The 26,234-nt window shown below is 39.1% G+C and overlaps 2 protein-coding genes, 1 long non-coding RNA gene and 2 pseudogenes across 6 annotated transcripts in view; 1 reads left to right on the forward strand and 4 right to left on the reverse strand.

The window, feature by feature from the left end:
* Positions 1-26,234, reverse strand: part of LOC126596161 (uncharacterized) — a 37,660-nt gene that overhangs the window by 7,608 nt on the left and 3,818 nt on the right. The gene's annotated exons all lie outside the window — the stretch shown is intronic.
* On the reverse strand, positions 15-18,829 carry LOC126596156 (uncharacterized; annotated as a pseudogene).
* Positions 13,055-13,908, forward strand: LOC126596221 (uncharacterized). Its single transcript, XR_007613919.1, has 2 exons — positions 13,055-13,117; positions 13,743-13,908. It is a non-coding gene; the product is annotated as an uncharacterized LOC126596221 (long non-coding RNA).
* LOC126596184 (lachrymatory-factor synthase-like) lies at positions 21,122-25,998 on the reverse strand. 2 transcript variants are annotated; one of them, XR_007613907.1, is made up of 2 exons: positions 25,332-25,998; positions 21,122-21,314 (listed from the first exon to the last, which is right to left on the reverse strand). XR_007613907.1 is itself a non-coding variant. In XM_050262700.1 (1 exon), exon 1 carries the CDS (start codon positions 25,932-25,934, stop codon positions 25,428-25,430), a length of 507 nt encoding a protein of 168 aa, XP_050118657.1. In that variant the 5' UTR covers positions 25,935-25,998; the 3' UTR covers positions 25,264-25,427. The 2 variants fall into 2 exon arrangements, 1 of the variants encoding a protein (XP_050118657.1); XM_050262700.1 differs by lacking the exon at positions 21,122-21,314 and having other exon boundaries at positions 25,264-25,998.
* On the reverse strand, positions 21,308-21,801 carry LOC126596195 (uncharacterized; annotated as a pseudogene).

Raw genomic sequence — 26,234 nt, forward strand, 5'->3', positions numbered from 1 at the left:
TCGGATCTAAGGCCAAGAAAATGTCCAACGACTTGTAAGAAAACTCGAAATTAGACTGTACAATGTCACTCAAGAAGAAATGCTACTAATTCAACTCACTTTCTACCTCTAGTTTCTTCTGCTTGTGCAGATACTTGTAATGTTAATGACATTTTGTTTCGGCTATGAATCTGAAACGGAACTGCCTCCTTGCGTAGCCTCTTCAACAGTATCAATCCTTGAGGTGTCTGAACTTGTTTCCACCTTCGCTTTAATGTCAATGTTCGAGTCTTGTACTGAAATTTTGCTTTTGGCTTCCAAATCAGCACCAGTTGTTCCTTCTTTAGACCCAACTTCTTCATTTACCGTGTTTTCGCTGATTTCACTTTGATTGTTAGAACTCGAATTCATTTTCTGATGTCCGGTAATTGCGTGATCACCGCATGTTCCAGTCACTACGGATTCTATGAGATCATGGCCATCTACTGGCACGCCATTCACATCATCAAAGCCATGGACCACTCTGTCTACCACTGAATGTTGGCCCTCAAGAGAGTCATTCTTACTTTCACGACGTGAAATGTCCTTTATTTAGTACTCAATGTTGAAGATCAATACCAGCCCAATTGGTGTTTGTGTTGAAGTGAAATCTTGCCTTGGCCCAAGATGGATCCAACCCATGGACAAAAAAAGATCCATACACATGCTAGAGAATTCTAGCAAAGTTCAAGTTGGTGGAAGAGTCTAAAAGAATGGTGAGGTTTCCACCAACATGCAAGATTAGTAGTTTGTAGAATTATCTAGATATCTCTAGCATGATGATTACATGCTTCTCCAAGGTTCCACCCATGCCTATAAAAGGAGAAGGCATGCACACCATTTGTATCAATCAAGCAACCAATCAACCAACCAACCAAGTGAGAGTGAGAAGTAAGAGTAGTCTTGTGAGGAGTGTGAGTGATCTAGAGTTTGTCTCTAGAAAGTGAGTGAGTGTCATACTTCTCAAGTGTGTTCTTAAGAGTTTGAGCGTTGTAATATTTTGTGAGTGTAATATAAGTAATTTGTTTACTTGTTTTGTCTCTCCAACACTTATGTTAGAGTTGTGTACTCTAAGTTTTTTTCTTCTCAACAATTGGTATAAGAGCGGTATGATTAGGGACCATCTCTAGTGAAGTTTTTAAGAATCGTGAGAAGTTTAGTACTTCGCAAGATTATTCGTTAATCTTGTTTGGCTTATCGAAGTTCTGCCGACACGATAGGAGATCTTCAAGTTGTTGGAGGAATCAAGAAGTTGAACAACAAAAATTACAATACATGGGCGACGTGTATGGAGTCTTACCTACAAAGCCAAGATCTTTGGGATGTCATTGGCGGTAATGAAGTTACGAAGCCGGAAGAAGACACCAGCGACATTTTGAGGAAATGGAAGATCAAGGCAGGTAAGGCTATGTTTGCCTTAAAAACCACAGTTGAATGATAAGCTCATATTTATATATATTTTACATCAAATTCACTTGTCTTTCCTTAGTTAGTTCCTTATATTTTTGAGCTATTTACTTTGTTTTTGTGTTTTGTGGGATTTGTCAAGCAAATAAAAGAAAAATAGCACAAGTAGGATTTTTAGTAACAAATTCGTCAAAACTGCCTGTGCAGGTCAGCTGACTTTGGAAGCTAGTTGCAAACAGCTCAAAATGAATTAGAGAATGAGCACTATATGCTTAGAAATCTACGGATGTCTATTTTCTGGAGCATTTCACGGATTGTTAATAGCATTTTTGTAGAAGAAGTTATGGTCGTTTTAACACTGAAAGGTTTCCAAGACGCTGTGCAGTTTGTAACTGCATTGAAGGCAATAAATCCAATAAAACTTGCAGCCAAGAACAAGCCAGCTGACATCTCCTCAAATATCAGATGAAATGGAATTAAAGATGAGGATTAAGTGGGAGTAATTGGCATAAAGGTTGCCCAAAGAGTTACAATTGTTTTACAATTTCCTCTCACTTATTGTCATCACTAAATGGCTGTTAATGGGGTGAGTTATGGAGCAGAAATGGGGCAGCAAGCATGGGCATAAAGGCTGCAGGTTGCAGCAGCAAAGGGGAGTTCTTTAGAGAAAAAAAGATAGAAAAAAAAAGGAAGGAAAGGGGAGAGGAGGCCTCGGTCGATTTCTTTCGGTTCTATCTTCTCAAACTCATGTCTATCTTTTGTTTTAACTTAAGGATTGTGTGTAACTAAATTTTTAGTAGTTAGGGGCTGTTTTGAAGCCCCAAATATGATTGCAATTTTGTTATGACATTTCGTTAAATTATTTTTATGAATGGATGAAACTTGGTTCACTACTTGTCTCATTGATGAATTCTTTATTTGTTTTCTATGGATGCATACGTAGTAAGCATATATAGGATTCTAATGCTATGAGTATGTGTGTGCCTGCCCTTGTCGAATGAGGACCTACATATGTTCTAAAGTAGTACTTGTTAATTGCGATTAACATGTGAACCAATTTCTAGGATAAGTAAGACAACGCCAGTACTTACGATGCCTTGTGATGACTCAAACTCTTTTCGTTCTTAATGATTTCTACTTGTTAAATCTATGAACACGCCATTCTAGATTGCATGCTAGGGACTAAGTTAAGTTGAAAACGCCATTCTCTTAACATACTACGTAAGAAAGAGTAATAGGTTGAGTTCTAACATTGAGCCAACTTGAGCATCTTCATCCGGAAGTAAAAGGAATTTGAATGAAACATAACATGTTTGCATGATTATTTGGTGGTGGATAGCAATTCCCCTAACTCGTTTTTCTTAATATGTGAACTACTTAAAATATGTTTCTGTCCTGTTTTTGTTTGATTTAATTTAAATATCAAATCTAATCCAAAAATCCCAAAAATTTGTAGAAGTGTAGCTCTGTGTGTCTAGTGTTTGCTTATAAAATTTCGTAGACTTTAGATTAGTGTAAGTCAGTCTAATAATTATTTTTCGGTGGCTAGTCAGTAGGGACAGCAACCAGTTTTTGTGACATTTTAAGTAGTTAGATAAAACAATCTTCTGTGGAAAGACCCTTATTTTCATATGCTACAATTGACAAATCTTAGTGTTAATAAGGAAAATCAATAGGACATTTGTGTGCTACTTTGTAGTGTGCTTTTAATCCTATCAAATTTTTGGCGCCGTGTTGCCAGGGATTGTTATTTCTAATTACTTATTTCTCTATTGTTTTATTTTCTTGTCTAATTAGTGTTTTTGTTTTTGTTTTTGTGTCACGTACTCTTCGTAGTATATGCATACTCGAAGATCCAAGAACCATTTCCCCTTGGATGATTACTCTTGGTATCGTCCGGCTGCGGACGTAAAAGCAAGCGCTTATTGGGAGGCAACCCAATATTTCTAGTCATTGTCTTGTTATGTCATTTTCAATTTTCCATTTGTTTTTGTTTTCTGAATTTTCTTGCATGCTAAACTGATTTATTTCTTTTCTTTGTAGGAAAATTTGGTTATGTCCACCCTTGAAGTTGATTGTAAAATTGGAGTTTGGGGGTCATCACTTGATTTTACTACAAATTGGGGAAGTTTTCAGTCCAAATGCTTTATTTTGTTTATTTTTATTTTATTTTATTTTTATTTTATGCATTAATGTGTTTTTTTTTTTGACATTGGGGACAATGTCCAGTTTAGGTTTGGGGGTAAGGATTGAAAAAATGACCAAATTGAAAATTTTCGTACCTTTGACTAAGAACTGGTTTGATTTGTTTCCGCGTTGTTTCTTTTTGTTTTCTTAATTAGTTTTGTTTATTTAAAAAAAAACAAAAAAAAAACATTCAGAAAATTTGAAAATCCAAAAATATTGTCTTATTTTCTTTATCGTTTTGAAGTAGATTTTTGTTAGTTTCCCGACCCAATGATATAATTGGATTGAATTTGAACCACGGTGATCAAGAACTTAGTAAGCATGTGTTGTGTGAAATTCCTTATTCTCTTGTTAGCCTTGTCCATGTTTAATCATCTTTGAAAAACCAAATGCACATAGCCTTGTTGATGTGAAACTAAAGTATGACTTAAAGCTTCACATGTGAATATAGTGTCCATATACAACCTATGTGAGTTTTTGAGCCTATTGAAAGTGTGTGCATTTTTCATACACTCATATTTTTTCATGTGTGATGAACTTATGTGAATTACATCTCTAGAACTTGTGTAACGATCTTTTGAAATGTTTGTCATTGATTGCATGAACTTGAAAAGGATAGAGGCATTAGGTTTATCACCATGGCCCAAATAAGCATGTTTCCTAAAGAAAATGATATTATTAGATTGCCAATTTGAGCCGTATATGTTGAGCCTTTTATTTCTTATCACCAGATATGTCTACCCTTATACCTTAAACATTTTTCCTTACCCTTTCCAAGCTAGCTAGTGAGCAATGTGAGATTGTCTTATGAGTAATGTTTGTGAAGTACTTTGAAGGAGTTTGAAAAAAGAATAAGTGTGGGGGTATTTCATGTTTGTATTTAGTTATGTGCAAAATTGGTTCCAAAAAAAAAAAAAAAGACAAAGAAAAGAAAAATTGTATACAAAGCAAATAAAAAGTTTTTTTTTTTTTAAGTTTCAGTTTAGGGGTGTGGTTGGAGGTATTAGTAGAATGGTTGGAGAGCTTGAGTTCTTGTAAATCTCAACAAGAGAATTGCTTGCAATGTAGCTTGGAACTTGTGTTTACCTATCCTTTCATTTCTATAACCCTCTCCCTAAGCCTCATTACAACCAATAAAAGTCCTCTTGATTTAAGTTTTGCAATTATGATTGTGGAGATGAGATCTTTATGCAAGCTTATGGTAGATCTTTCACATTTGATTCTTTGAGCGAAACACGTTAAACTAAACATATGTGTGATTGAGTGTATGTCCCGTGAGAAGATCACTAGTTAGCATGTGGTGTTTTTAAAAAAAAAAACTTGAAATTGCATAAGCATGGCTATTACACACACTACACTTCATGGATGATTAAAAGGTTACTGCTAACATTTGAATAAGGAAGATGAGCTTGGATTAGCTTGTTTGGTGCTAGCTAAGGTTTTTGATGATTTGTTTTCTTGAATGAAATTCTATGAGGGTCACATAGGGGGAATCTATTGTTTTTCATGTTGCTACTTTTTCATATTTTCTTTGTTTTGCTCGAGGACTAGCAAAAGCTAAGTGTGGGGGTATTTGATAAGCTCATATTTATATATATTTTACATCAAATTCACTTGTCTTTTCTTAGTTAGTTCCTTATATTTTTGAGCTATTTACTTTTTTTTTGTGTTTTGTGGGATTTGTCAAGCAAATAAAAGAAAAATAGCACAAGTAGGATTTATAGTAACAAATTCGTCAAAAACTGCCTGTGCAGGTCAGCTGACTTTGGAAGCAAGTTGCGAACAGCTCAGAATGAATTAGAGAATGAGCACTATATGCTTAGAAAGCTACGGATGTCTATTTTCTGGAACATTTCGCGGATTGTTAATAGTGTTTTTGTAGAAGAAGTTATGGTCGTTTTAACACTGAAAGGTTTCCAAGACGCTGTGCAGTTTGTAACTGCATTGAAGGCAATAAATCCAATAAAACTTGCAGCCAAGAACAAGCCAGCTGACATCTCTTCAAATATCAGATGAAATGGAATTAAAGATGAGGATTAAGTGGGAGTAATTGGCATAAAGGTTGCCCAAAGAGTTACAATTGTTTTACAATTTCCTCTCACTTATTGTCATCACTAAATGGCTGTTAGTGGGGTGAGTTATGGAGCAGAAATGGGGCAGCAAGCATGGGCATAAAGGCTGCAGGTTGCAGCAGCAAAGGGGAGTTCTTTAGAGAAAAAAAGATAGAAAAAAAGGGAAGGAAATGGGGAAGGAGGCCTCGGTCGATTTCTTTCGGTTCTATCTTCTCAAACTCATGTCTATCTTTTGTTTTAACTTAAGGATTGTGTGTAACTAAATTTTTAGTAGTTAGGGGCTGTTTTGAAGCCCCGAATATGATTGCAATCTTGTTATGACATTTCGTTAAATTATTTTTATGAATGGATGAAACTTGGTTCACTACTTGTCTCATTGATGAATTCTTTATTTGTTTTCTATGGATGCATACGTAGTAAGCATATATAGGATTCTAATGCTATGAGTATGTGTGTGCCTGCCCTTGTCGAATGAGGACCTACATCTGTTCTAAAGTAGTACTTGTTAATTGCGATTAACATGTGAACCAATTTCTAGGATAAGTAAGACAACGCCAGTACTTACGATGCCTTGTGATGACTCAAACTCTTTTCGTTCTTAATGATTTCTACTTGTTAAATCTATGAACACGCCATCTAGATTGCATGCTAGGGACTAAGTTAAGTTGAAAACGCCAATCTCTTAACATACTACGTAAGAAAGAGTAATAGGTTGAGTTCTAACATTGAGCCAACTTGAGCATCTTCATCCGGAAGTAAAAGGAATTTGAATGAAACATAACATGTTTGCATGATTATTTGGTGGTGGATAGCAATTCCCCTAACTCGTTTTTCTTAATATGTGAACTACTTAAAATATGTTTCTGTCATGTTTTTTTTTTATTTAATTTAAATATCAAATCTAATCCAAAAATTTGTAGAAGTGTAGCTCTGTGTGTCTAGTGTTTGCTTATAAAATTTCGTAGACTTTAGATTAGTGTAAGTCAGTCTAATAATTATTTTTCGGTGGCTGGTCAGTAGGGACAGCAACCAGTTTTTGTGACATTTTAAGTAGTTAGATAAAACAATCTTCTGCGGGAAAGACCCTTATTTTCATATGCTACAATTGACAAATCTTAGTGTTAATAAGGAAAATCAATAGGACATTTGTGTGCTACTTTGTAGTGTGCTTTTAATCCTATCATTGAAGATGACATGTTGGAGCACATACGGAAGGCCAAGACACCAAAAGAAGCATGGGACACCTTCGCCACTCTTTTCAAAGAGGAACGATACAAGACTCCAGCTTCTCGAGAATAAGTTGCTATCAATGGCCCAACGAGTCATGATGATGGCCGAATATTTTCACAAGGTAAAGTCTATTTGCCGTGAAATTTCTAAGTTAGATCCTAATGCTGCCATTGTAGAATCCAGGATAAAAAGAATAATTATCCATGGATTGAGACCCAAATATAGAGGCTTTGTTGCCGCTGTACAAAGATGTCCGACCCAACCATCACTTACTGAGTTTGAGAATTTGCTTGCCGATCAAGAAGCTTTGGCAAAGCAAATGGGAGGGGTCTCGTTAAAAGGTGAAGAGGAAGCGCTCTACACCAAAAGTAAAGGTAGCTTTAAGTAGCGTGCTGGTAGTGGATCCAAAAGAAATGGTGACAAGGCAAAAGGTCATCAAATATGAGGGATTTCTCAACCAGGGGGAGCTTTGAAGTATCACGACAACCGTGGTTAGTCCCAGAATAATAAAAGGTTTGAGGGAAAATGTTACAATTGTGGAAAGAAGGGCCACATAGTGAAGGATTGCTAGTTTGAAAAGCCTGCAGAGAGTAACATCGCTAACTCAGAGAAGAAAAGTGAAGATGATTGGGACGTCATTGCGTTTCTAGCCTTGGAGGAAGAATGGGACGTTGGAGTATCCGTTGCTATGGAGAAGCAAGAGTCAGCTCTCACAGCAAGAGTCATTCTATGTAATGTCAGCAGAAACTGTTAAACCCCACCCCCATATTTTCATTCTATCTCTATTTTTCCCCTAGAACATATTTGTTATCTATCAATTTAGTCCCTTATTCTCTTTTAATCCTAACCCTTAATCTAGAATTTCTATTGTTCTTAAACTGCCATGTGGCAGCTCTCAGATCTCTCTCTTCTTCCCTCTCTTCCCGAAACAATTTTCCAATCTCAGTGCTCTCTCTCTTTCGGTTTCTTCTCTCTCTCTCTCTCTCTCACTTTCTAAACTCCGAGAGCTTCTCTCTAGCTTTCACCTCACTTCCTTCACAAATCAAACCCCAAAATCTATATATTTGGAATCCTTGAGACTTAACGAACTCAATAGTACCCTTGCATGCGCCATCAGAGCATCGTGGAGTTTTCTGCCATTGAAACCGAGAGCTTAAAAGCTTTAAAACTCGAACCCAGGTGAGAAGTGTGTTCCTTCTTCAAATTTTTGGTTTATGCATGTTGGTTTTATGACAAAACTCAAGGGTTTTGACCTCAGTTTTTCTCTGTGCCAATAATCTAGCTCTATTGAATTTTGAATGTCTATATTTTGTATTATGTAAAACTAAGTACAATGAAAGCTCATATAAATGAGCGGAAGAAAGGAAAAGAAAACAGAAGCCGAAAGAAAGGGAGGAAAAGTAAGAAAACATGGAGCAGAAAACATGGAAAAGTAAAGGTGAGGAAAACATGGAAAAGTAAAGGTCACCATACACCCATGCTTTCTTCCAATACTCCCCCTCAAGCTGGATCAAAGGGATTAATTGATCCAAGCTTGAACAAAAGACGTTGAAAATCAGCAGAGGGTAATCCTTTTGTGAAAATATCCGCAAGTTGATCATGACTGCGCGTGTAGTGAGTGTCGATCACCTTGGACTGAACTTGATTTCTGACGTAGTGACAATCAACTTCAATATGTTTAGTTCGCTCATGGAATACAGGATTCGATGCAATGTGCATCGCGGCCTGATTATCACAGTGTAGGGACATGGGTTGTTGATGAGGAAAACCTAAAGTCAACAGAAGGCTTTTGAGCCAAATAAGTTCACAAGCAGTGGACGCCATAGCACGATACTCTGCCTCTGCACTAGAGCGTGCAACAACACTTTGTTTCTTGCTTTTCCAGGTAACTAGGTTGCCTCCCACAAACGTACAAAACCCAGTGGTAGACTTGCGATCGAGAGAATTGCCTGCCCAGTCAGCATCGGTATAGCCTGAGATCTGAGTGTGACTATTGTTGCGCATAAGAATTCCTCTACCAATGGAACCCTTAAGATAACGTAGCACACGATGAACAATCTTCAAATGATCCATGCTTGGAGAGTGCATAAACTGGCTAACAATGCTGACAGCATATGATATATCAGGACGTGTGATAGTCAGATAAATGAGTTTGCCAACCATTCTTTGATAGTAACTTAAATTGGGAACTTGATCACCGTGAGTTTTTAGCTTCAAGTTGCTATCCAAGGGGGTACGAGCAGGCTTGCAATCTGTCATTTTTGCTTCGTGAAGAAGATCCATGACATACTTGCGTTGGTTGAGGAAGAAACCCTTGTGAGAGTGTGCCATCTCGATGCCCAGAAAGTATTTGAGAGTGCCAAGATCCTTGATAGCAAACTTGTTGTTGAGATACTGTTTAAGAGCATTAATCTCTGACATATTATCACATGTCACAATTAGATCATCAACATAAATGAGCACAACTAGTTTACCCACTAAGCTGGAACGAACAAATAGGGAAGAATCCGCAATACTTCGACAAAAACCAACCCTTTCCAGAACATGACTGAGCTTGGCATACCATGCACGTGGACTTTGCTTGAGACCATAAATGGATTTATGGAGTTTGCACACCATTTCTGGATTGTTTGATTGAGGATGACCTGGGGGTAGCTTCATGTAAACCTCTTCTTCAAGTTCACCATGCAGGAAAGCATTTTTAACATCCATTTGAAAGAGAGGCCATGCATTGTTAATTGCAACCGACAACAATACTCTAACAGTGTTCATTTTTGCCACCGGAGCAAATGTCTCTTTATAATCGACGCCATAGGTTTGTGTAAAACCTCGAGCAACCAAGCGAGCCTTATTCCTTTCGATTGTGCCATCTGAATGAAACTTAGTTTTGTACACCCAACGACTCCCCACTGCCTTCTTTCCTTTTGGAAGTTTCACTATAGTCCATGTGTTATTTTCATGGAGGGCTTGAAGCTCCTCTGCCATAGCATTTCTCCACTCACTGTGAAGATTGGCTTCTTGAAAACTTTGAGGTTCTCGAGCTTCATTAATGGCACTTAGGAATGTAGCAAAAGAAGATGAGACTTTGCTATAATCAATAACATCAGTCACGGGATACCAGGCAGTGTAGGTCACATAATCATGCAACTTGGATGGAAGTTTCCTCTCTCGTGCAGGATTGCGACGAACTGTAGGAGATTGAACTACAGGTATTTGAACAACATCATGGTTGGAAGGATCACTGGAGGGTGCAGTGTGAATCTCTGATGAGGAAGGGTTTTCATCTTCAAGATGTTCCACCGAGTGAAGGTTAACATCATCCGGCACATGATCACTAGGAGTGCATGTTGCATCTTCTCCGTTTGGATATGGAAAAGGAAATAAGTCCATCAAATGCTCCCCCTGTCTAGAGTAATCCAGTGATTGTGAGAAGTAAGGAACATGTTCTTCAAATTTAACATCCCTTGAAACAACCATTTTTCTAGTTGTTGAATTATAGCACTTGTAACCTTTTTGGGTAGATGAATAACCTAGAAAGACACATTTGGAAGCCCTTGGGTCTAGCTTGTCACGATTTTGAGTTTGAATGTGAACAAAGCATGTACACCCAAAAACTCTCAAATGGGAAAAGTTGATCTTTCTATTTTTCAAGACCTCATAAGGTGATTTAAAATTCAACACTTTACTAGGCAATCTATTGATGAGATATGCCGCAGTAAGGACTCCTTGAGACCAAAACTTTTTAGGCACATTCATGTGAAACATAAGAGCTCTAGTCTTCTCAAGTAGATCTCTATTCTTCCTCTCGGCCACCCCATTTTGTTGAGGTGTTCCAACACAGCTTGTTTGGTGTAATATACCATGCGTGCTCAAGTAGTGTGACATGTTATGAGACATATATTCTGTGCCGTTATCTGATCGTAAAATATGAATTTTTGAAGCAAATTGGGTGGCCACAAGTCTATGAAAATCTTGAAAAACTTCCATCACTTCACTTTTAAATTTCAAAAGATACAACCAAGTAATCCTTGTGAAATCATCCACAAAAGTTACAAAATATTTGTATCCATCAAAAGACTCTATAGTTGGTCCCCAAACATCAGAATGCACAATTTCAAAAGGGTTACTAGCCCTAGACAAAGAGGAAGTAAATGGTAATCTAGTAAACTTAGAAAAATGACAAACATCACAAGGACTTGTAACTTTGCACATATTTGGGAACAAGGTGGATAGAACTTTTTCAGAAGGATGTGCTAGGCGTTGGTGCCAAAGTTGTTGTTCTTGAGCTAAGCTTGAAGTGACTTGAAAAACCTTGGGAACTTGAATATGCTTGGAAAGATAGTAGAGACCATTTAAGAAAAATCCTTCACCAATCATCTTCTTGGTGACTACATCCTGAAAGATCACATTTTTGGGAGAGAAAATGGCAAGACAATTTAATGAGTTTGTGATCTTGCTAACAGATAAAAGTTGAAAAGGGAATGGGGGAACATAAAGAGCCTCAGACTCGACATCACTTGAGATCAAATGTATTTTTCCTTTTCCCACAACCATAGCATTTTTTCCATTGGCAACTGACACTTGGGATGGAATAGAAAATTTTTCAAATTTATGCAAGTTTGTAGACTTGTTAGTCATATGATCAGTGGCTCCAGAATCTATAATCCAATAATCATGCACATTACCAATGTTGAGAGCAGTTGAGAAGGAGTGTAAGATACCTGGGATGTCCCTTTGTACCACGCCTTCATTTCCAGCCAGGAAGCCAGCAAACTGTCCTAGTAGTGCAGTTTGATTGTTGTCACACTGATTTAGTGGTCCTTCACTATCTCCAAGACCTTGTTTCTTGTGAAGAAACATAGCAAACTCGTTGATCAGTGCAGCTGGATTAGTGGTGAACTTCAGTGCTCCATCAGAAGAAGTTGTGGCAACATGATTTGCCTTGTAAGAAGGGTTGTACGAGCCTTTCGAGACACCTTTGTTATCCCTAGGAAACTTTGGTTTTAACTCTGGATGAAGAATCCAGCATCGATCTCTTGAGTGCCCACCAGCATCACAATGGCTACATTTTAAGCCAGTTTTCTTTCCTTTGTAGCCTCTCTCCTCACCAAGTTTTTGGTTAGAGAAGTAAGCCCTAGCTTCTGGTATATTTGCCTTCATGTCCATGGTCATGACTTTCCTTCGAACCTCTTCTCTTTGAATTGTGGCACACACACTTGAAAAAGAAGGCAGGTCGGGATTCATGAGGATATGACTTCGAAGATCTTCGAATTCAGGACTCAGACTTGCTAGGAGTTGGAATATTTTGTCTTCCTCGGCTCTTTTAGTTAGCACAGCAGCGTCGATGGTGTGTGGTCGATACACATTCAGCTCGTTCCACATAGTGGTCAGCTTTCCAAGATGTTGCACAAATGGCTTTCCTTCCTGTTGCAAACCAGCAATGTCCTTCTTTAACTGAAACACTCTAGCCGCATTGTTCTGATTTCCATACATTTCCTTGAGATTTTTCCAAAGAGTCATGGAGGATTCAGCATAGCTAAAAATTTCTGCAATCTTACGATCCATGGAATTGAGTAGCCACAACATGACCAACTGGTCTTTGCATAGCCAAGCATCATACTCCGGTGAGGTAGTCTCAGGCATTGGAATAGCACCATTAACATAACCAAGCTTTGATCGTCCTCCCAGAGCAAGAGAAACTGCTCTCTCCCATGGAAGATAGTTAAACTCATTTAGCAAGACAGAACTAAGACGTTGATTTGGGTTGATATCAATATCTGAGTGTGGTGATGGTGGAGTAGCATGAAAGCCGTCTCCTTCCAAATTTACTAAGATTTCTTCAGCCATGATTGAAGGACAAGAAGCTCACAAATCCCTCAAGAGAACATCACAGAGATAGGCCGGTTAGGGTCACTGCTCTGATACCATATTGAATTTTGAATGTCTATATTTTGTATTATGTAAAACTAAGTACAATGAAAGCTCATATAAATGAGCGGAAGAAAGGAAAAGAAAACAGAAGCCGAAAGAAAGGGAGGAAAAGTAAGAAAACATGGAGCAGAAAACATGGAAAAGTAAAGGTGAGGAAAACATGGAAAAGTAAAGGTCACCATACACCCATGCTTTCTTCCAATAAGCTCCGACGACGAACTCCGACGAGTTCGAGGTCCATTTCTTCCCAAAACCTGCTGCAGTGCGTCCAGGTGAGTTCTTAGGTATATTTGTGAAGTTTTAGAACCCTTCATTCAAGCCCTAACCCTTGCCATCCTTTGTGCATGCATGTCCGGTTCCGACGACGAACTCCGACGAGTTCGTGGGTGTGTGTGTGTGTGTACGGGGTGCAGGCGTGCATGGTGTGTGTGTGCGTGAACCATGTGTGTGTGTGTGAGCATGCTGTGCATGCCGTGTATGCATGCTGCGTGTGTGTGTGTGTGTGTTTATATATGTGTGTGTGTATATATATATAGGCATGTGTGTGTGTGTTTATATATGTATATATATATATGCATGTGTGTGTGCAGCGCATGCTTATGCATGCTGCGTGTGTATGTGCTTATATATGTGTATATATATATATATATGCATGTGTGTGTGCAGCGCATGCTTATGCATGCTGTGTGTGTGTGTGTTTATATATATATATATATATATATATATATGCGCGTGTGTGTGCAGTGCATGCTTTGCATGTGTGTGTGTTGGTGAGTATGGGTTTGGGCTAAGCCCAAACCACCTCTTGTCCCTAACCCACTCAACCCAAAACCCATTTCCATTTCCTAAAATTCCATCTTTTGGGTAGTTTATTAAATTGTACATTCTCGTGCTTAGGTGAAGTTGCTAGTGGAGACTTCCTTAATCTTTTTCCGCACAATTCTGCTGCTTCGGAGTATTTGTGAGTGGACCACCTTCGAAAATTGCATGTTTTATTGATAGAATTGCATAATTTAATAGCATGCCTTGCAGAATTATTGATTTGAGGAATACTTTATAGGAAGCATGATGATTTAATTATGATTGATTTTATATATATATATATATATATATATATATTTTTTTTGAACTATTTTCATTATATTGTATTTTCTATAGAACCCTCATTCTGGTAGACTATCTGATCGATGACGATAGGATGCTAAGAATGTGTTCCAAATGACTTTCGAACACCTCTTCGTAGTATAGAGGCTACGAATTTGTATTTTAGAGATGAATTATGTTTTGTGCGTACCAAGTGAACACTATGCTGCCTGGGGCGAGGATCTGGTGTTGGCATTGAGGCCAAGAGAAATAATCCCTAGCGAAAGGCTGAGGGACACAGAGACAGGCATTGGGCCGGGATGGAGATATCTCTGGCTACGGGCACAGAGACTAAGGTGCAGGCATTGGGCCGGAAGTATTGTTATTCAGTGCACTCACTAGCAGCACAACTTGTGTTATGCTTCCTGATATGATTTCTGATATGATTTTCTAAGATTGATTTGGAGAGAGATATATGAATTATTTTTATGGCATGCTAGAGGTTTTGAGAAACCTATCACTTATTATTTAGTAGTTTTCATTATCTTAACTATGGGGGTTAGTATGTTTATAAATGTTTTTGTATTATGTATGTATATAAACTTGGTCCACTCACCCTTGTTTTGCGCCCCCATTCAGATCTTAGGGACGAGGACTACAACGCAATATACGAGGCATTCCCCTACCAGTAGCTGCGTCTGTTTTCTTTGTGTGATATCTGTAATAGTCTTTCCCTTTGAAATCTCAAATTAGAACATGCTATGTGCACTCTAGCCACTTTCTTAAGCACTGTTTATTTCCTTTAGACCTTATGATAATCTTATATATATATTTTCTCCTAATCTTTACTCTTGTATTCAATAAATGGCTTTCGTCACCTCGGGTGTTGGCCAGCACGTGCCTATCCTGATATTCAGGGAATATCGGGGTCGGGGCGTGTCAGAAACTGCATACGTAGACAAGACAAAGAAGAACGAGATAGCAGAATCATGGCACGTGAGATTGGATCACGTTAGCTATCACAAGCTAAATGTGATGATGAAGAAGTCAATGCTTAAAAAGCTACCTCAACTTGACGTGAGAACAGACACGGTTTGTGCAGGATGCCAGTATGGTAAAGCACATCAATTACCATACGAAGAGTCAAAGTTTAAAGCGAAAGAGCCATTGGAGTTGGTTCATTTCAATGTGTTCGGGCCCGTCAAGCAATCATCGATAAGTGGGATGCGGTACATGGTGACGTTCATTGATGACTTTTCCAGGTATGTGTGGGTTTTCTTTATGAAAGAAAATCTGAAACATTTTCAAAATTTAAAGAGTTTAAAGAGATAGTTAAAGGAGAAGTGGGAAAGAAGATCCGTTGCATACGCACAGATAATGGAGGAGAATATACCTCGAATGAGTTTTCCCAATATCTATGAGAATGTAGAATATGTCACCAGTTCACATGTGCTAACACGCCACAACAGAATGGCGTAGCGGAAAGAAAGAATCAACATCTTACAGAGATTTGTCGAAGTATGCTACATGCAAAGAACGTACCGGGAAGGTTTTGGACTGAAGCAATGAAGACTGCAGCCTTTGTGATCAATAGACTTCCTCAACCGAGGTTAGGATTTGTTTCGCCCTTTGAGAAACTGTGGAACATGAAACCTACAGTTAGCTACTTTCGAGTATTTGGCTGTGTATGTTATGTATTTGTTCCTAATCATTTACAGAGCAAGTTTGACAAGAAAGCTGTTAGATGTATCTTTGTGGGATACGACAGCCAAAGAAAGGGGTGGAAATGTTACGATCCAACAAGTGGAAGATGTTACACTTCACGAGATGTGGTGTTTGATGAAGCGTCTTCTTAGTGGTCCTAAGAGAATGAGGTGCTACCAGACTCTAGAGAATTTGGAGAAAAGCTGCAACTGAATATGGGGGAGCATACTATCCAACTCCAACCAAGTTCAGATGAATCAGGAGATCTAAATGGCAATGATGTTGAACAAAGAGTGGCTCAGAATCCTTGGCAAACTGGCATGTATCAACAACCAAACGAAGAAGGTGGGCCTAGTGAAACGGAAGAATCAACTCCACAATCTCAACTCCAAAGGTCAACAAGAACACGAAGGCCAAATCCTAAATATGCCAATATAGCCATAATTGAATAAGCAACAGAGCCTGAGACATTCGAAGAAGCATCGCAGAGTTCTGAGTGGATGACAGCTATGAAAGAAGAGATCGATGCACTTCAGCAAAATCAGACTTGGGATTTCATGCCAAAGCTAAGAGATGTGAAACCCATATCCTGCAAGTCGGTTTACAAGATAAAGCGTCGTCCAGATGGGTCAATCGAGAGGTACAAAGCACGATTGGTAGCTCGTGGTTTCTCTCAACAGTATGAACTAGACTATGATGAAACGTTTAGTCCAGTGACGAAACTTACAACAGTACGAGTCCTACTTGCACATGCAACTAACAAAGATCGGAATCTATACCAGATGGATGTGAAGAATGTTTTCTTGCATGGAAAGTTAGATCGGGAGATCTACATGATGCAACCAATGGGCTTTAAAACTGAAGCTCATCCTGAGTACGTGTGCAAGTTAAGGAAATCACTCTATGGTTTGAAACAAGCACCAAGAGCATGGTATGGTAAGCTTGCAGAGTTTCTCACACAAAGTGGTTATTCAGTAACACCTGTAGATTCCAGCCTGTTTGTCAAAGCCAATGAAGGAAAGCTAGCTATCATGCTAGTGTATGTGGATGACTTAATCATAACCGGTGATGATGAGGCAGAAATTCTTCGGATGAAAGAGAATTTATCAGTCCGTTTCCAGATGAAAAAACTTGGTCAACTCAAGCATTTCCTTGGTCTAGAGGTTGATCGCACACAAGAAGGAATATTTATATGTCAACAGAAGTATGCCAAAGATTTGTTGAAGATGTTCGAAATGCTCGAATGCAAGCTGATTTCGACGTCAATAGAGCCAAATGCCATGAAGGAAAAGATTTGGAAGATGCGACGATGTATCAACAATTGGTAGGTAGTCCGATCTACTTAACCTTGACTCGACCTGACATTTCTTATGCAGTTGGTGTGATTAGTCGGTACATGCAAAATCCAAAGAAGCCTCACTTGGATGCAGTTCGACAAATACTGAGATATGTGAAGAGTACAATTGACTATGGTATTTTGTACAAGAAAGGTGAAGACTACAAGTTAGTTGGTTATTGTGATGCAAACTTTGCAGGAGATCATGACACCAGAAGATCAACCACTGGGTATGTCTTCAGAATTGGTTCTGGAGTAGTTTCGTGGTGCAGCAAGAGACAACCAACAGTGTCTTTGTCAACCACAGAAGCAGGGTATAGAGCAACAACAATGGCAGCTCAAGAGAATGCATGGCTGGTACAGTTGATGGGTGATTTACATCAACTAGTAGACTATCTAGTACCATTGTACTGTGATAACCAATCGGCAATTCGCTTGGCGGAAAATCCAGTCTTTCATGCAAGAACTAAACATGTTGAGGTACACTATCATTTCATTAGAGAGAAGGTCTTGCAAGAAGAGATTGAGATGAGACAAATCAATACATATGAACAAGTTGCGGACTTGTTCACTAAAGGTTTGAGTACTGGCAAGTTTGAAAAATTTCGTCGTCAACTCAGCATGGAGGAAAGAATGAGTTGGTGTTGAGGGGGAGTGTTGAAGATCAACACCAGCCCAATTGGTGTTTCTGTTGAAGTGAAATCTTGCCTTGGCCCAAGATGGATCCAGCCCATTGACAAAGAAAGATCCATACAAATGCTAGAGAATTCTAGCAAAGTTCAAGTTGGTGGAAGAGTCTAGAAGAATGGTGAGGTTTCCACCAACATGCAAGATTAGTAGTTAGTAAAATTATCTAGATATCTCTAGCATGATGATTACATGTTTCTCCAAGGTTCCATCCATGCCTATAAAATGAGAAGGCATCCACACCATTTGTATCAATCAAGCAACCAATCAACCAACCAACCAAGTGAGAGTGAGAAGTAAGAGTAGTCTTGTGAAGAGTCTGAGTGATCTAGGGTTTGTCTCTAGAAAGTGAGTGAGTATCATAGTTTCTCAAGTATGTTCTTGAGAGTTTGAGTGTTGTAATATTTTGTGAGTGTAATACAAGTAATTTGTTTACTTGTTTTGTCTCTCCAACACTTATGTTAGAATTGTGTACTCTAGTTTTTCCTCAACACTCAATTCCATCAATCTCTTTGGCTCCTTGTCAGTGGTACGAGATTCCTCCAATCTCTTTGTCTCCTTAGCTTGGCCCTTTCCATTTTCTTGCTCGTCGTGCTTATCATGTGGTATTTGCTCGTTGTCCTCTCCTACTTCATCATGATTCCCATGTTTCGCAACATCTTGATCAGCGAAAATTGCCTGCTTACCTTCATGCCCCTCTTGGTAATTTTCTTCACGCGAAGAACTCTTGTCGAGCCCCACCAATTCATCATTTCCCTTAACTTCACCATCAGAATTATCATATGTACTGTTCAATTCTTTTTTCTGATTTTCTGTTTCCTTTTTCAACTTCATTTGCTTCGTTTACATTCTGCAACGATTTTTCTTCATTTTTCTCTTCTGCATTTCCATCTTCCTTATTTACACTTACTTCTCCTACATGTTTCGGATCTTCTGATGCAGACACAGCTCCACCTTTTGACCACCCTGCACTCCCCTTCGGCCCTAAAATATCAGAACCGCGTTCTTCGCTGGCATTGTCCTTTGAATTTTCACTATAGTCCTTGTCATGTGACTGCTTCATCTGGTATAGCAACCAGAAGCAAACAGCCAAAATCAATGCAATCTGAATTGCCTGTTTCACCTTCAACCCTTTGGCGGGTTTCTGGTTGCGCCCGGTAGACTGGTTATTCATCAAAACTCTGTGCAACTGCTCAAAAGACAAGCTCCATATCAATTCCCGATTAATCATCACAACGATAAGTAAGTCAAGGTTTCATTTATGAAAGACACCCCCCCCCCCCCCCCAAAAAAATCAGACCTTAATATCTTTCTTAATTAAATTTCCTCCTGACAATGTTCAACGATCTACTGACTAAACTGTTGAATTGTGGCCAAGTGGCCATCACCTTTCCTAATAAACAAACCAAGTGAAAGGCATCATGATTATGTTTGTTGAAAAGAAAAAAGGAAAGTCATGATGATGTTTGTAAAGTAATCATTATGTCTTTACTTTGGTTTTGTTTATTAGTTGTTTTAGGATGGATGAATGTTAGCATACGGAAGTGAGAAAGAGAGAGGAAGGAGTGTGCACCATTTTCTGTTTTAGTAGTCCATCTTTGAGAGAGCAAAGAGAGCTGCAGAGAGCAGAAAACTGAGAGCAGAAAAGAAGAAGAAGGTGCTCTTCTTTTTGGTTAGCAATCATCCATCATAGTTATTGTTGTAATAGCTTTGAGCTACATGTATAGAGAAGAAATTATTCATTATATTTCTTTCTCTATTTGTTTCTGTGGTGTGTGAGAGCTATTGGGTGTATTGGGTTATTTGGGTTGTGAGATTGCCAACACTTTGTAAACTCCCATTTGGTTGATAGTGGATTATTGGGTGAGCTCCTACTGCTCCGAGGACGTACTCCAGTTACACTAACTGTTGAGGAACCTCGTTAAAATCTTGATGTCTTTAATATTTTGTTCTTGCATTTCATTTGATATATTTCCTGTGGGTTATCAAGAGTTGGTTCCATAAGGTTTGGTGCTATCCTAGCATAACATAAACCAAAGTTTATGAACAGAAAACAGAAAAACCAAAATAACCCTCTGTTTGGTTTCTGAGAAAATACAGGAAAATGGACTAAAGTTTTAATCTTTGAGTCAACCAAGTCCAAATCCAATTTAAGTCCTTAACTTTCAGGAAGCTTCCAATATTTCCAAATCAATTCACGTTCTTCTGTTATAATGACTTATCTTCCCTCAGCACTGCACGCTTTAAAGGTTACATTCGCATATCCATTCTAATGTTACGGCCTAGAAATCTTTTGATTTACGAAATGATTCTTATTTTATTATCCAATCGTCTGAAATGTGTATGTATCATATGACAGAGAAGCGAAGAAGCTCTAGTGATGATGGAGAAGGCTATTAGGGCGGATAAGAAGAATCCACTTCCCATGTATCATAAGGCTAGTATACTAATGAGCTTAGAAAAGTTCAATGAAGCTTTAGCGGTCTTAGAGGAGGTTAAAGAATACTCTCCCCGTGAAAGTAGTGTCTACGCTTTTGATTTACGAAATGATTCTTATTTTATTATTCAATCGTCTGAAATGTGTTTGTATCATATGACAGAGAAGCGAAGAAGCTCTAGTGATGATGGAGAACGCTGTTAGGGCGGATAAGAAGAATCCACTTCCAATGTATCATAAGGCTAGTATACTAATGAGCTTAGAAAAGTTCGATGAAGCTTTAGCGGTCTGAGAGGAGGTTAAAGAATACTCTCCTCGTGAAAGTAGTGTCTACGCTTTGATGGGTAAGATCTATAAGCAGCGTAACATGCATGAGAAAGCAATGCTTCATTTCAGTTATGCATTGGATTTGAAACCATCCTCAACCGATGTCGTTACCATTAAGGTGAGATTTGAGCATATTTCTTGGTCTTTATTAACATCCAAAATTGATAACTTTCCATATGTGCTTTGATCGCAACACGATCGTAGCTCTCATTTGCATCTTTCTCCGAGGCTCGTCTCTTGATTTTTCAACAGGCTGACATTGAGAAGTTACATGTACCTGATGAACTAGACGATGAGTAGATCCATCACGTCGGAAGTCAGTTAAAGAGAACATCGTGCAAGTTATCCGGCTGAATAGACTCTGCCCCGAGTAGCCGTCTGCTTGTGCTTTCGAAGGCGTATGAATGGCCTAGTTCGTGAGGCTTGCCTGCTCATTCGGGCACCCGCATCCAGTCTGCATACTGTAGAATCTGACCTCAGTTTTGTAGGTGATTCACATACTGGTAGAGACCAAGATGTGGCACAAGTACTAATAGCTGCTGTACTTGTACGGATAGTTGTATCATGATGTTGAAAAACTACTTGTATTATCATCTTTAACCCTAATGTTTATGATTGCAATCTGTCTTGCTCTTTCACCAAAATTCTAAAAATCCATTCGTGGTCTTCCCGTCAACAAGTCTAAATCGTCGAATTTACCTCGATTCAAAATTAGGGTTCTTTTGTTTAATTCAGGGACATATTGTGGTGTTCACTCTTTAACTTTTTTCAACGATTAAAAACGTTTATATTTTAGTTCATCATTCATAAATCATCCCTAAAAAAAAAAAGATAAATCCTAATCCACCTTGAAACAGGGGTAACTACTCTTAACAACTGGAGCTACAAGTCCGACCTTATCAACCTTACTGGATTTTGTTTCCGGTTTTATTGCAGGGTTATACAAATCACTTGCCATTCTCTCTACCAAATCACTTTTGTTTTTCCAATTATTCAACCTGGAGCTGGAGAGAGGCTTCCATTCTGCTTGCCATGACTTGCAAGCCAGTGCCAATAAACATGTCCAGATCCTCCAGCCTCCATCCCTCCACTGGTTCAACTTCATACTTCCACACAATCGTACACCCGGCGTCCTTCGGCACCGCTTGAATGGTCGAAATGTACGAGTTAAACCCAACATTCCCATCTATGATAGAGTAACTATATGTCATTTCTGCTGGGTCTATACTCAGCAGCTACCCCCGGTGTCTTGAACCCAGCACAGAACCACACGCACCCGGCTACCCCTGGTGTGCCTTCAACACCATGGCAAGTTCTGGTCACTTTTAGCGCTGCACTTGCCTTGCCTTGCCTTCCCATCTCAATTGTTTCTCTAGTGCCATTTGGTTTGCAGGACAAGAAAGCTAATAACAAATGGATGCTTTGTAGAATGTTTCTCTCAATAGGATTTATATAAAGGCTTCATCTGTATGGGAGCTATTATCTGCACTTCACGATGCACCCGTTCCTTCTAATAAAAACACTTAGAAGAGTTACGTGTGAACAATTGTAGAATAACTTTCTTGAAGTGCCAAACACCGCTCTCTATGTGCATATAATTTCTAAAAGGCTAAATAGCCAAAATGATCATTGAGATTTGCATAACTCATCATTTTAGTCTCTGAGATTTCAAATCAATAAAAGTGGTCCCTGAGATTGTCCACCATCCATCATTTTGGTCATTCCGTTAAAAACTCCGTTAAGTGTCCCGGAGCTCTTGGCCAGAAGTTTGGGCAATTTTCAAAGCTTTGTAACTCAATCGTTTCTTAATCAAATTCGACTCATAATATATCAAAATGAAGATAAGAAAGTGTAGAATAAGATTATACCTATTTGGAAACCCAATGGTTGCCAAAGATGGCCAGAAAATAGCCTCAAAGTTGACTGGTCCAAGGGAAAACTTGAAAACTTGCCGGAAACTGGGTAAACTTTAAACGTTCATAACTTCTTCAATACTCAACGAAATCAAGTGATTTAAAAACAAAAATCATACTTCTCAATGAGACGAAGAGACTTTTTTGACGACTAACTAGCCGTGGTTTGGCCGGAAAACTGCTCGAAAGTGGCTGTCTTGGTCTTGTCGAGTTAGCCACTTTCAAGCTGTTTTCCAGCCAAACCACGGGGATTTAGCTGTTGAAAAAAGTACCATTCTCTTCGTCTTATCGAGAAGTATGATTTTTGTTTTTGAATCACTTGATTTTGTTGAGTATTGAAGAAGTTATGAACGTTTAAAGTTTACCCGGTTTCTGGCGAGTGTTCAAGTTTTCCCTCGAACCAGTCAACTTTGAGGCTATTTTCCGGCCATCTTCGGAAACCATTGGGCTTCCAAATAAGTACAATCTTATTCTATACTTTCCTATCTTCATTTTGATATATTATGGGTCAAATTTGGTTAAGAAACGATTGAGTTACGAAGCTTTGAAAGTTGCCCAAACTTCCGGCCAAGAGCTCCAGGACACTTAACGGAGTTTTTAACGGAATGACCAAAGTGATGGATGGTGGACAATCTCAGCGACCAGTTTTATTGATTTGAAATCTCAGAGACCAAAGTGATAAGTTATACAAATCTCAAGGAATTTTGGTGCGATGGCAAGTGCCTTCGCCCATGAGCGGTAGGTCTCGGGTTCGAGACTTGGGAGCAGCCTCTCCATAAATGGGGGTAAGGCTAGCCGACATTCACCTCTCACAGACCCTGCGTAAAGCGGGAGCCTTGTGCACTGGGTACGACCTTTTAGCCTTTCTAAAATATGAACTTACAGTCATGAGATCTTGGTGAGATAAAGCAGAGTTCAATAAGATGAGAGATACTCTCTTATCACCAATTCATGAAAAAAATTTGATTGTGACTGGAATACGGAGGGTACATCATGTGTTTTTTTATAAGTGGTGGACAATTTTATGTTCTAAGTTATTAACTTTTTAACACACATATCTCATCATCTATATAAGGACACGTGGTGTATCACTCCGTATACCGGTCACATTGAAAAATATCTCCCAATTCACCACTTGATAAGGGTTTATTGGATGGGTGATGCCATTAGGAAAGAAAAAACAACAACAACAAAAAAAGGGAGAATTAGACAAGGCACTCGTGTACCAGAAATTTGGAGAAAGATAAGGACTGCTCAATGCCTAACAACTTTGATCAGCACCACACGTCAGAGATATTGATCAGTTAGATTTCCTCAAATTTATGCGATAGAATTTGAAGAGTCTTCCTCCTTTCCGAGGTATAGAAGAAACTAGAAGGGGGCATTTGTTTGTTCTTTTTAAAATTCAATGGACTAGACAAAAAGGGTTAGTCAAGTCCCATGTTTGTTCCCAGCAAGGATTAGCTTTAGTGAGACTAGCTCTCACTCACCTCGACTAAGGGCAGGACTATCCGGTCTTAGCGAGTACCCCCGAGAACCATGGAACTAGCTAAGACCATCATCTCTCTCATCCTTGTCTTGCTCGACGACTACTCATGGCCACTCCTTGTGACTTTCGACCACACATTGCCATTAACCTTCCGATTTGACTATCTCTTTCAAATACATTTCACAACCAAATTTCACATAAAAAAATATACCAAGCTGAAGCTGGGAGTGACGGGATTCCGTTTCTACCAAAATCGAGGCCAAAAGGTGATCAGAGGTGGCCGGAAATTGGCCTGAAAGTCTTGGCATGTTTGGGTTTCTTCGAATCCATGACAGATTCGAGCATGCAAAGCTTCAATCTGTGTCCAGGGATGGAGAGCAATTTGTTGGTGGTGCTAACCTCATCCAATTTGACAAGGTTTGGCAGGAAAACATGATGGGAAACCTGCAACTCGTCAGAAAAAATGGAGATGTGAGGTTTCGTCAAATAACACAAAGCTAGAGCAAGGGAGAGAAGAGAGAAAGATTGGAATTGAGAGGGAGTAGGACAGAAAAAAGAGAGAGATAGAGACTGGAATTGAGATGTCTAATCTGGAAGAAGGAAGGGTGGGACGGAGAAGGCTATTAGGGCGGATAAGAAGAATATTCTCCTCGTGAAAGTAGTGTGTACGCTTTGATGGGTAAGATCTATAAGCGGCGTAACATGCATGAGAAAGCAATGCTTCATTTCGGTTATGCATTGGATTTGAAACCATTTAAGGTGAGATTTGAGCATATTTCTTAGTCTTTATTAACATCCAATATTGATAACTTTCTATATGCGCTTTGATCGCAACACAATCGTAGCTCTCATTTGCATCTTACTCCGAGGCTTGTCTCTTGATTTTTCAACAGGCTGACATTGAGAAGTTACATGTACCTGATGAACTAGACGATGAGTAGATCCATCATGTCGGAAGTCAGTTAAAGAGAACATCATGCAAGTGAGTAGCGGTCTGCTTGTGCTTTCGAAGGCTTATGAATGGCCTAGTTCGTGAGGCTTGCCTGCTCATTCGGGCACCCGCATCCAGTCTGCATACTGTAGAATCTGACCTCAGTTTTGTAGGTGATTCACATACTGGTAGAGAACAAGATGTGACACAAGTACTAATAGCTGCTGTACTTGTACGGAAGTTGTACCATGATGTTGAAATATTACTTGTATCATCATCTTTAACCCTAATGTTTATGACTGTAATCTGCCTTGCTCTTTCACCAAAATTGTAAATATCCATACGTGATATTCCCATCAACGAGTCTGAATCATGGAATTTACTCGAATTCAAAACTAGGGTTCTTTTGTTTATTTCAGGGACACCTTGTGGTGTTCACTCTCACTTTTTTCAATGATCAAAACCGTTTATATTTTTTAGTTCATTATTCATAGATCATCCTTCCAAAAAATTAGGTAAATCCAAATCCACCTTGAAACAGAGGTAACTACTCTTAACGACTGGAGCTCCAAGTCCGACAACTTATCAACCTTACTGGATTTTGTTGCCGGTTTTATTGCAGGGTTATACAAATCACTCTCCATTCTCTCTACCAAATCACTTTTGTGTTTCCAATTATTCAACTTGGAGTTCAAGAGAGGCTTCCATTCTGCTAGACATGACTTGCAAACCAGTGCCAATGAGCAGGTCCAGATCCTCCAGCCTCCATCCCTCCACTGGTTCAACTTCATACTTCCACACAATCATGCACCCGGCGTCCTTCAGCACCACTTGAACGGTCGAAATGTACGAGTTAAACCCAATATTCCCATCTATGATAGAGTAACTATATGTCATTTTTGCTGGGTCTATACTCAGCAGCTTCTGCTTAGTCCAGTTCACCTTCTCTTGGTCTTGGTTCTGGTCACTTTTATGATCAACCGGAGTCTTGACCCCAGCACAGAACCACACGCACCCGGCTACCCCCGGTGTGCCTTCAACACCAAGGCAAGTTGTGAGAGTTGGGAACCACTTGTGCAGGCCAAAGAAGTCCTCCAAAAGAGGCCAAATTTGCTCTGCTTTGGGGCCTTTTAGCTCTGCACTTGCCTTTCCTTCCCATTTCAATTGTTTCTCAAGTGCCATTTGGTTTGCAGGACAAGAAAGCTAATAACAAATGGATGCTTTGTAGAATGTTTCTCTCAAGAGGCTTTATATAGAGGCTTCATCTGTATGGGAGCTGTTATCTGCACTTCACGATGCACCCGTTCCTTCTAATAAAAACACTTGGAAGAATTACGTGTGAACAATTGTAGAATAACTTTCTTGAAGTGCCAATCACCGCTCTCTATGATTTCCAAAAAAAAAAATATATCACCGCTCTCTATGTGCATATAATTTCTAGAATATGAACTTATGGTCATAAGATCTTGGTGAGATAAGCAA

Source organism: Malus sylvestris, chromosome 2, assembly GCF_916048215.2.
Source record: "Malus sylvestris chromosome 2, drMalSylv7.2, whole genome shotgun sequence".
NCBI lineage: Eukaryota > Viridiplantae > Streptophyta > Magnoliopsida > Rosales > Rosaceae > Malus > Malus sylvestris.

Excerpts from the sequence above, each read along its gene's own strand:
- LOC126596184 (XM_050262700.1), bottom strand. The coding sequence starts at position 25,934 with ATGGCACTTGAGAAACAATTGAAATGGGAAGGAAAGGCAAGTGCAGAG.